The sequence below is a fragment of the Typopeltis vanoorti genome, chromosome 5 (assembly GCF_054136105.1).
Source record: "Typopeltis vanoorti isolate ZY-2024b chromosome 5, IOZ_Tvanoo_1.0, whole genome shotgun sequence".
NCBI classification, from domain to species: domain Eukaryota; kingdom Metazoa; phylum Arthropoda; class Arachnida; order Uropygi; family Thelyphonidae; genus Typopeltis; species Typopeltis vanoorti.
Genome location: NC_143553.1, coordinates 107,904,649 through 107,917,150, shown reverse-complemented (window position 1 = coordinate 107,917,150; position 12,502 = coordinate 107,904,649). Strand labels below are relative to the sequence as shown.

The 12,502-nt window shown below is 37.0% G+C and overlaps 1 protein-coding gene across 4 annotated transcripts in view; it reads right to left on the bottom strand.

The window, feature by feature from the left end:
- Nucleotides 1–12,502, bottom strand: part of LOC150106713 (PHD finger protein rhinoceros-like) — a 397,154-nt gene that overhangs the window by 310,433 nt on the left and 74,219 nt on the right. For all 4 annotated transcript variants that reach the window (XM_090392660.1, XM_090392659.1, XM_090392661.1 and 1 more), the window contains exon 4: nucleotides 11,800–11,853. In XM_090392660.1, the coding sequence (XP_090248786.1) occupies nucleotides 11,800–11,853 (54 nt within the window). The remainder of the gene's footprint in view (nucleotides 1–11,799; nucleotides 11,854–12,502) is intronic.

Genomic DNA, 12,502 nt, shown 5'->3' with positions numbered 1-12,502 from the left:
TATCAAGGATTGTCATCAGTGTAATACCATTAGAAATCAAAAAATTAAACAACAATGAAGGTATATGGAGAATGGAATGTCTCCTTATATGCAGGTGTGGGAAAGTCAGACAAAAAAACTATACTATTAGGATCAATCAAAGTGTGCATGCATGTGATTATTAAAAAAAAAAAAAAAAAACTTTTTTTTTTTAATAACGTTCTTGAAAGAGAACTTATGAAAGTTCTCTTTCAAGAACATTCTGAAGTACTTTAGCATTGCCCAAATCTCAACTTTAACAATGGGCTTTCTATGGCAAAAATCTGGGAAATTATTAACTATTCTGTTTAACTATACAAGTTTTTACTACATGTAATACATACGCTTAACTTTTATTTATTTATGTACTTTTTCACATGCATACACACTTCTGCCCCTAATAGTATCATTTTTCACTTGGCTGTCTCGCACCTGCATATGAGGAGAGATTACATTCTCTTTCACATACCTTCATTGTAGTTTAATTTATTTTTTTTATTTCTAACTGCACATTACACTGACGATGATCCATGATATGAGAAGTGAAATATCTGTAATTAATCCATCTTAATTATATATTTTTCAACTGTAGCTATGTGTTACTTATACAGAATGAATAATGACAGTTATCTCTCACTAAATGTATAGAGATTACTAAATCCTGAATCCTAAATCCCTTCTTGATGATATGCTCTGGCCTAAGATTTCCTTACCTCATTTTGTTGCCTTGACCACAAGGACCATATCACCTATGTGAATATTTATTCCAGAAAGCTGATTTCTTACAATTTATCATCTTTCTTAGAGACTTCAATATTCATAATTCAAAGGACTCTTCTTTAAATTTGCAGATCAGGCTAGCAGAAAGGACAAATTATTTACTGTTAGCTGTGATCTCACACAATTATTATTATGGCCAACTCCAAGGACTCCATAGACTCATCGAGGGAGGCCCTAACATCATGTCAAGAACAACTATATGACATTCACACAGTATCTATCATACTTTGCCTTGAACTCATTTACAGTCATGGCACCCACAACAGACTCTGGCAGTTTATTCAACTCATTCACCACTCTCCAAGTAAAAAACCTAGCTTTAACACCCTTGCTAACCACACTCTTGCCCAGCTTCCATAGATGTCACCCTAGTTCTCACACCACTAGTCCTGATCTCAAAAATATCCTCTGAATTAATTCTTTATAAACCCTTTAGCAATTTGAATGTCTCGATCATATCACCCCTTTTTCCACTTATCAACCAATTTCTGCAACCCACAAATCTTCAGCTTGTTCTCATAAGGTTCATTCCATAGACCTGCTATCATCTTGGTCACTCGTCTCTGGATCCTCTCCATCTCCTCCCCATCCAGAAGAAACCCTGCCCATATCTGGGCACAGTAGTCTAGATGGGGTCTTATCAAGGCTCGATACAGAGGAACAATAACCTGTTTGTCTCTGTTTGTTAGAGTATTTTTCAGCAACCATTTGATTTGATGAGCTGATTTAGCCACTTTTGCGATGTGCCCTCTAAACTTCAACTCCTTATCCAACAACACTTCCAAATCCCTGGCCTCGTCAATCTCCTGGAGTATATCACATTCCACCAATGTGATATACTGCTGCTAATCTTTTCACCCCAAAATGCATAACCTTACATTTTGCCACATTAAATTCACATCCATTCTCCTTAGCCCAGTCCTCCAAACTATCCAAATCATCCTGCAAAATTTTGACATCCTACCCTACTTTGCATCATCAGCAAACAAATGAACAGTTCCTCTCAGATCCCTTCCTATATCGTTAATGAACAAATTGAACAGTAGTGGTCCAAGAACAGAACCCTGCGGCACACTGCTAATCACAGGCCGTCTTTTGGACTATACTCCTGAATAAACAACTCTCTGATATCTTTCCATCAACTACTTTCCTATCCATCTCACCAACCCTATATCCATCCCCATATGCTGCAGTTTACTGATTAGAATTCCATGTGGTATCCTGTCAAAGGCCTTAGCAATGTCCAGTAGGATCACTGTAAAACCCATCACCCTTATCCAGTTCAGCTGTCACTGTGTTATAAAACGTGAACAAGTTACTGAGGCATGATCTACCTTTCACAAAACCATGCTGTCCCCCATACAGTATCCCATTTTCATCTATCCAATCCTGTATTTTCCTCTTGACTATTTTCTCCAAGACCTTGACAACGATTCCTGATATGCTGATCGGTCGGTAATTTACAACAGCAGTCTTGGAACCTCCTTTATGCAATGGAACTATTTTCTCCTCTTTCCACCCCCTTGGGACTAACCCAGACCCGAGACTCAAATTAAATAAAATGGTTAAGGGCATTGACAATTCTTTAGCTGCTTCACGTACAACACGAACTGGTATACCATCCAATCCCACAGATGTATTGACATTGAGGTTTCATAATAGACTATTCACCTCCACTTCATTCACTACAATTCCCGTATAAGCTGTTGGTTTTACAATAGTTCACCTACCAACCAGAATAATAGCATATAATCCTGACCATTCTCCCAGCACCATGGACTTTTTCTTAACCAGCTCTCCCTCCAAATGTAAGTGCTCCTCTTAGCAACTCTGACCGTAACTTTTTTTTTCTCTTTTCTAGAGGGGGAAACCAGAAAGCTGATCTGATATCCCTCTAGATCAACTTTCTTCCAGCTTGTCAATCCCAACTGGCACAATAATGACAACTGACATTAACCTCTGTGATTTCTATGCCTATCTTCCATAGTTTGATAATTGTTTCTGCACTCCCATATCAAATACCTGCCCTAGCAGAATATTTAAAATATGCCTTGCTGGAATGAGATAAAAAGTCAGGATACCTTAAATGGTTCATGTCAAACATCCCAGCTTCATCCATGGCCTACACTATAGCCCCACATCAGAGGGGAAAAAAAATATGAAGCAAACTTTGTAAGGGTCAAATAGAAAAAATCTACCTCTGCTAAAAGTTCAGCCTTCTATCCATTTCCTAAAGGTACTGGACCAACTTCTGCCCTTCCATACTGTTACCTTTCTCACCTCGAGATGGTACTATGGTAACATCATCCAAAGATAAAGCTGACTGATCTCTTGGAATCAATCTCTTCCAACTCTTGTATAAATGATCCAAAGAAAATCTCATCCATTATACCATAAACAACTAAAGGAATTCAGAAAAATCCTTAAGTCTTTATACTCATAAGTCCTCTTGGTCCAGATAGTATCCCTTCAAATGAGCTAAAATCTAGAATTAACACCCATGCTCTATAACCTGTTGAAGCTGTCATACTCATCTGACACCTATCCAACAGCTAGAGGTAAGTCTTTATTTAGTGTTTATATGAGACATAGCTGTAGAAAGTTTTTTTACTTGATTACAAAGTATGTTATACTTGATGGAAAATTATGTTTATTTTAATTCTTTACCCAAGTGTAAGAAAAGTTTGATTGAAGTATCTTCATGACTAGTCTACTTATACACGGAGGCTGTTGATGTCACATCAATTGCCTGCAGTATTCCATAATGCATAAGCATTATGGGAAGGGTCGTAACCCAGACTAGTTTTGAACTTTACTAAAATCTCATCAGTGGGAGACAGACCTAGGAAGATACTAAGGTTGAATCAATGCAGAAATAACATACTTTTCATATATAAGTAGTAAAACACTGGTGTAACACCATATTATTAAAATACTCTGGATCAGGGGTAGTTGTAGAAAGCTTTTTTGGTTGGTTACAAACTATATTATATTTGACAAGAAATTATACCATTATTTTAATCCTCTACCCAAGTGTAAGCAAACAATGTTTGCTTTAATTTAACCTTCGTAACTTCCTAGCTCCCACCGATGAGATCTCAATAAAGTGCAAAACAGTCTGGACAATAACCCTTCCCATAATGTTTTTGCATTATAGGATACAACAACTGATGTGAAGTTAATGACCTCTATTTGATTAAAACAAAAACATAACTTCTGTTAAATATATTAATCCAGCTTTGTCTCAAAGGGGGATAAAATTCAGACATCAAGTTATCATTCCATTATCCTCACCCTAGATGTACAAATACAATTAATAAAATTTTAAGAAAATAAAAACATCCTCAGCTAATGTATGACAGGTTTTTACATTTCACAGGTGGGTGTGACATAAAAATATGTAAATGGCATCATAAGAGTTTCTGTGATGTCTTGAGATGCAGAATTGATGCAGAATAAGAAAGAAATAATGAATACTTGAAGTACAGATCAGACTTGTCTGCAGTGGAAAAATCTCTAAACCCTGCAACTTTAATGTGCTAAATAATCAGCAAGATTGGACTTGTCAAAAATCAACCACCCTGCTAGTCTGGCTGGATAACAAACTCTGCTCTCTAACCAACAGGTCATAGGTATGATGTCTGTGAATGTGATGGAAGATGAATTTCATTGCTGGGGTGGTCTCACACCACAAATGAAATCCTGCTTACTGGAGGCCCAAAATGGCTTATAAAAGTTCTATTTTTTTTTTTTAAATCTAGTGCGAGGTTTGTGGAGTATGTATGCTTAGCCCACTCAGACTACTAATATACAATAGGTTTACAACCATTTGTGGATGAGATTCACATTAAATAAACTTTTAAAAAATGGGTATCTTCATAATACATATACGGTATTAGTATATAAAGGCTTTGTTTTTATTTCTATTAGGAAAATGCAGCAAATTATATTTTCCAAAAAAAAAAAAATCAATATTTTTTATTATTTTGTCCTATTCTTATTATTTACTGACTACTGAATAATGGAAACGTTCTCCAAGCGACAATATGGCAGTATATCGTCGCTTGGAGAGTAATATATCAAAAATTACATTCTTGTTATTTTTGATATATTACAAGGTAAGATAAAAAAAGTATTGTGTTGACAATTTTTGGACTGCATGTAAAAAAATAATAATGTGAATTATATCTGATCTTCCCCTTCCATGTTAGGCTCAGTAACCTGTCACAGATGTGAAATATATACATTATAGGAATTACATAATTACATATGAACATTGCTCCACGAATTATACATATTCCTACCTGGCATGCAAAAAAAATGTTTTACTCTCCTAATACCCCTTCTCATAATTTTTTGATGATATGTTGTAATAAGTGAATAGGAGTGGCAGCACTTAATGACACTCCAATTCACTTATTACAACATATCATTAAAAAATGATGAGAAGGGGTATTAGGAGAGTAAAACATTTTTTTGCATGCCAGGTAGGAATTTGTATAATTCGTGGAGCAATGTTCATATGTAATTATGTAATTCCTATAATGTATATATTTCACATCTGTGACAGGTTACTGAGCCTAACATGGAAGGGGAAGATAAGATATAATTCACATTATTTTTTTTTTACATGCAGTCCAAAAATTGTCGACACAATACTTTTTTTTATCTTACCTTATAATATATCAAAAATAACAAGAATGTAATTTAAAAATGGGCACTGCAAAACTAGGAATACCTGATGATTTTGATGGGTTTCTGCATGCGCATGCATGTCGTGTATGTGTACAATAAAATTAATACAGCAAAACATTGGTTTTTCAAACTAACTGGGACCAAGGTTAGTTCAGCTAATCAAACATAAATAGGGAATACCTTTTTGCATGTATACTTGATTATCAGAACTACTTATAATAAGTAACGAGGCCTACATCAAATTACTGTATTGTAAAAATAATCATAATATTCAGGCCAGAAGGGTAACGAGTGCGGTAAAAAAAGCAAAAGCAGATTATGAAAGGAAACTAGCTATGCAAGCTAAAGAGAATCGCAAACAGTTCTTTCAATATGCTGCAAGCAAAATAAAAACTGTACACGGCAGAATGATTTTAAGGAATGACGATGGTAAGGCGGTCACTGAATCAGTCGATATAGTGGAATTACTGAGCGAGCACTTTGCAAGAGTATATCATCCAGGTGATGACATAGAAAAAATGAAGGCACCATTAGTTTATACGGGAATTGTGATGAATGAAGAGGAGGTTAATAGTCTATTACAGAACCTTAATGTGAATACATCTGTTGAATTGGATGGTATACTGGAACGGGTCTTATGTGAAGCGGCTAAAGAATTATCAGTGCCCTTGACCATGTTGTTTAATCTGAGTTTTGGGTCTCGTTTAGTCCTGAAGGTGTGGAAAGAGGGAAAAATAGTTCCACTTCATAAAGGAGGATCCAAGACTACTGTTGCAAATTACCGACCGATCAGCATATCAAGAGTCGTTGTCAAAGTCTTGGAGAAAGTAGCCAAGGGAAAAATACAGGAATGGATTGATGATAATGAGATACTGTAGGAGGGCAAAATGGCTTTGTGAAGGGTAGATCATGCCTCAGTAACTTGCTCAAGTTTTATAACACAGTGACGGCTGAACTGGATAAGGGTAATGGGTTTACAATGATACTGCTGGACCTGGCTAAGGCATTTGACAGGATACCACATCCTTAAACTACAACATATGAGAATGGATACAGAGTTGGTGAGATGGATTGGTGGGTAGTTGATGGAGAGATATCAGAGAGTAGTTTATTCAGGAGTAGAGCCCAAAGGCAGCCTGATCCATAAACTACAACATATGGGAATGGATATAGGGTTGGTGAGATGGATAGGTGGGTGGTTGATGGAGAGATATCAGAGAGTAGTTTATTCAGGAGTAGAGGCCAAAAGACTGCCTGTGACTAGTGGTGTGCCGCAGGGTTCTGTTGTTGGACAACAACTATTCAATTTGTTCATTAACGAGATAGGAAAGGATCTAAGAGGAATAGTTCATTTGTTCGCTGATGATGCAAAGTTAGGTAGGGCAATAGTGAATGCAGAAGATGTCAAAATCTTGCAGGAAGACTTGGATAGATTGGAGTTCTGGGCTAAGGAGAATGGATGTCAATTTAATGTGACAAAATGTAAGGTTATGCATTTTGGGGTGAAAAGATTAGCAGCAGTATACCACATTGGTGGAACTATACTCCATGAGATTGATGAGGCCAGGGACTTGGGAGTGTTGGTGGATAGGGAGATGAAGTTTAGGTAGCACATTGCAAAAGTGGCTAAATCGGCTCATCAACTCACTTGGTTGTGGAAAAATACTTTGACGAGCAGAGACAAGCAAGTTATTGTACCTCTGTACTGAGCCTTGATAAGACCTCATCTCGACTACTGTGCCCAGATTTGGTCACCTCAGTTCCTTCTTGATGGGGAGGAGGTGGAGAGGAGGTGAGTGATCAAGATGACAGCAGATCTATGGAATGAACCTTATGAGAACAGGTTGAAGATTTGTGGGTTGCAGAAATTAGTTGATAGTTGGAAAAGGGGAGATATGATTGAGACATTCAAATTGCTAAAGGGTTTATAAGAATTAATTCAGAGGATATTTTTGAGATCAGGACTGGTGGTGGGAGAACTAGGGGACATCTATGGAAGCTGGGCAAGAGTGTGGTTTGTTAGAGCTGGGTTCTTTACTTTTAGAGGGGTAAATGAGTGGAATAAGCTGCCAGAGTCTGTTCTGGGTGCTATGACAATGAATGAGTTCAAGGCAAGGTATGATAGATACTGTGAGAATGTCGAATAGTTGTGTGGACATGTTGTTTAGGGCCTCCCTCGATGAGTCTAAGGACTCCCCTGTAATAATAACAATAATAATAATTTACAATTATGAATCTTTTTACAATCGTTTCTCTATGTTAGTATTTTATTAGTTTTGGTTTCATGTAGATAGGAAGTTAGTAATGATGTAAATTTTTCATGTAGTACTATCATATCCTGTACACTCCTTGAGGGCACATGGCAGGAATTTGATGATGATGATGATGGTTTCATAACCACGTATAATCAGCACTTGAAAGCAATGTGCCCAATATTGATATCTATGTTAAAATGAATTGTACATGCTAGATTTGATAGTTCTAATAATTTCAATGTTTTTTATTGTAATTCACGATTGTTAAGTGTTGTGATATCTGCCATTCATTATAAAATGTTATCTTTTCACCAACAACAATAATGTGTCAGCTATTACTAGCTTTTCAATTGCAGCTCAGTGGAACAAGTGCACATGCTAACTTTTAACTTAGTGCACTAATCAGATTGAACTCTTCTATATTTACCTAACACTCAGTGTAAAAAGAAATCTCATTACAAAGAGATATTAATATAAGTAGTGCAGCTGACAGCATTTTTAACATAACTGGAATATATTACGTGATTATTCATAGAATGCAAGGTTATTACTAAGGTATTTTGAAATATTCTTCTTCCTTCCCTCCTCTTTTAGAAAATGTAGAAAAATCCTCGACACCTTGCAGTGTCGAGGATTTTTCTACATTTAACCACTACTGTATTGAGGATAAGATGGTTAGTTCAGCAAACTGGCCCATGAACACACGTATCAACAGACATGGGATGTTCACGGGCTGGTTTGCCCGTTCTGGGGGGGGGGGGGTGAAAACCCAAGTTTCTGGGTGAAAAAAACCAATACCTCCATATGAAAATGGCTAAATCACCTTTAGTTGAAAGAGACCAATAAAAGTTCCTCATGTCACTGATGGGAAATGAACCCAGGTCTTTCCCACCAAATAACTTCATCTATACTGACTGAACTAGGGAGGCTCAAGCAAGCCTATATACAACCACAGTTCAAAGTACCAAAGTAATCCTCACCGGCATGAATACATACATTCCACACAGCACCCTGAACTGCCATTCCCTAACGAAACCCTAGTTCTCCAAAAGATGTGCCAAGGCTGTAGAGATGAAACACTAGACATACCACAACTGGCTGAAATCAAGAACCTCATCCTCCTTCAAAGCTTACACCAAAGCTTGTAATAAATGCAAAAAAAAAACAATCAACACTTCCAAAACAGAGTTCGAAAGAGCAAAAAGCAGGAAACTAACAGTGTGTCCAAACAGCAGCCGAGCCTTTTGGTCTCTCGCCAAAGCAATTGGCCGTAATTTCTGCCCAGCACTATTCCCATCCCTATCACACCCCGATGGCTCTACTGCATCATCATCCACAGATAAAGCCAATCTTCCATACTTTGCTTCAAATGCATGCATAACAGACAATGGTAAATGTCCCCCAACCATTCCAGACACCCAACATACAATGCCCCCATATTCTTTTGCCAGGATGAGATCCAAAAAATACTGTCCAAATTAGACACAAAGAAAAGTCTCCTGGTCCCGATGGCATTCCCCCAATTGTTCTGAAAGTTTATGCTCCAGAACTGACCCCTATCCTATGTTACCTATATATACTCTCCTACTCCACTGGAATCTATCCCACAAACTGGAAATTGGCCTATATTCAGCCCATCCCCAAGAAGGGTGACAAGTCATTGCCATCCAATTACTGTCCTATCTTGCTTACCTCAGTCCTGTCAAAGGTAATGGAAAAAATCATCAATTCCCAACTCCTACACTATCTTGAAGACACTCATCAAATAAATGACAGCCAGTATGGATTCTGCCACTGCTGATCAACAGGAGAACTACTCACATACATCACCCATCTCTGGACGAAGGCTATGGAGAGGTTTGGCAAATCTGAAGTGGTTGCACTACATATCTCCAAAGCCTTTGACCGGGTCTGGCACAAAGGCCTACTAGGCAAACTATCATCATTCAGTCTGACCCAGGGCTTCTGTAGGTGGATTGCCAGTTTTCTGACTGGATGCATACTCTGTGTGATGGCTCCCTATCCTCTCACCACTCAATTAATACTGGAGTCCCACAAGGTTCTGTCCTATCACCAACCCTCTTCCTGCTATATATCAATGACCTACCGCAATTGACCTCCAACCCAATACACAGTTTTGCAGACGACAGCACGCTACACACTTCACTTGCATTTGATAAGTCTTACCCTACACAACTCACCTCAACCTACAGAACATCAACCACTGCGACCCTCAACTCCGATCTCCAAGCCTTTTCAGATAATTGGATTATCTGAACCCAATGGGGTTCAGATAATCTCATAAATTTCAATGCCAATAAAATCCAGTTCTGTACTATTTCCCATAAAAAAGAACCATTTTTACCTAATATCCTTTTTAATGATACCCAAATCTCCAGACAGTTTGAGATCTCACTCCTTGGAATCACCCTCACATCAAACCTCTCCTGACATAAACATATCTAAAACATTGAATCCTCAGCCTCAAAAAAACTAGGATTTCTTTTTCGCTCAAGACGTTACTTCACTCCAGAACAGCTATTAATATTATACAAGTCACAAATACGCCCAACTATTGAATACTGCTCTCACATATGGGATGGGGGGCCCCAAAAATGCTCTCAAAATGCTCGACTCAATGCAGAGGAGAGCAATTAGACTCATCAATGATCCATCCCTTACCAACTCCCCCCCCTCCTCTTTCACACAGATGTATGGTCTCTGCAGTATGTATATTCTACAAATATTTCCATGGGAAATGCTCATCTAAATATCATCAATAATTCCTCTGCTCAGTACTAAACTCATTGGAACACGTACAGCTGCTGCACAACATCCCTTCACAGTTCACCTAGAAACAAACAGAACAAGTTTCTTTTCCTCTTCCTTCATCCCTGAAACTGCTGCACTGTGGAACAGTCTCCCACCTCCCAACAAATACAATTTAAAGTCATTCAAATCAAATGTAAACAAATTCCTCCTTTCCCAACCCACCACCCATACACAGTACTAATGTACTATAGGTTGACCAACCAACCTCCTGTGTATGGGCTCAACATTAAAAAAAAAGTGACAAGTATATAAATCACACTTTTTTTTTTGCATAAACAGAAATAAGCAACCAAATAATTGCACACAATAAGATTATATAATGAATCTTGGGAAGGTTTATTTTTAAAATATATAATCTTGAATTTTTTCTTTGAACCATGGAGATTGTTTTTTAGTGCCAAAGTCTCTCATCCTCTTTAAGAGCATGCATTTCTGTAGAACTGCATTCAGACTGTTGTTGACACTATTCCATTGCAGCACAGTGAAGGTTTCTGCATGAGTTGGTCCATTACCCACTTCTCAATTGTCCAACCTTGAAGGAAAATTCAAAATTTCATTTTTTCTGCTCTTTGACAGATATGGTTGATTTACCAACATTAAAAATCTTAGCAAGAGATACACCAGTTTTGTCCTTTTCCAGTTTATTAATAACTGGAAATTAATATCTTACCTTCCAATGACAGTCCATTACAGTTTCTTTTGAATGTAGACACCATTATTAACACAAAGGAGGAGCCATATTAAAATTTAAAAAGCAAAATGGCACAGTATTTCACTTTGAAATAAGCACAAAAACTCAAATACTGAGTGATTAGAAACCCCTGCAAAAACATCACGCTGCAGTGGAACGAATAAAAGCTAATCATTCCCCCTACACATGCATGCACACACACACACACCATACTCTTGTGCTTGCTCTTCAGGGTCATGAGTGACTGTCCAGGGTCCATTCAGTTGGCTAAAGCAAACATTCAATTTAACTCTTGTAATCACAAAGCTATTTCTATGCTATACTGCATATATCTTCAAACAAATAATGGGAAACTAATGCATTAAGCTGTAGGAGTGTGATTTCAGCTTAACAAACAATGCACTAAAAGTGGATTTTGGGGATGACAGTGATTCAGATAATTGCCATTTTACTGTATATCAATTAACAGAATTTAATTAATTTTAATACAAAGTGTCTAAAAAAAAATTATTTTGTTATTGCTCTCACCTCTACTGTCTTCATCCTCAAGACTACTATGTTTCGACCTGCGCTTCTTATTAACTATAAAAGAAAATGGTGGCATAAGAGAGAGAGAGAGAGCAAGAGAATGCAGAAAAGCAAAGAGAATTATAAGTAATTTGTTAAAAAACAGGTAAAAAAATTAAATCACTCAAACAATAGTTTTCTTTTCAAAAACAAATACACAATATATACAGTAAAACCCGTTTTTTTACACTTTTCAGGGGATTGATGGAAAAAAGTGTAAATAGCAGGAAATGTAAAAAAAAAAAACATTAAAAAAAGGCTAAAAGATGACTTACTGCTAGTATATGAGTCTACATACTAGATTATAAAATTTAATAACTGAAAATAAATGAATTTACAATTACTTACATTTATCTATTTTAAAAAAATCTTTAATTGTTGATTGTTTTTGCTTTTCATTTTTTTTTTTTTTTGACATAGCGCCAGATTGTTTTGCATCGAGTTCAATGCTTGACCTGTTTTTTACTATTGTGTTCAAAGTAGACACGAAGATCCAAGATCTTTTGCTAAATGCACAAGTGTTCCGGCATGCTAATCTACACATTGCAGAATCTACAGAAATACATTTTCTGTCTTTTTTCTCCATGTCACTAACATGGATAATCCACCACTGCAACTTGAAAGCAACTTTCACACGCTAAATTACGTAGCACCTGTGTGGGGA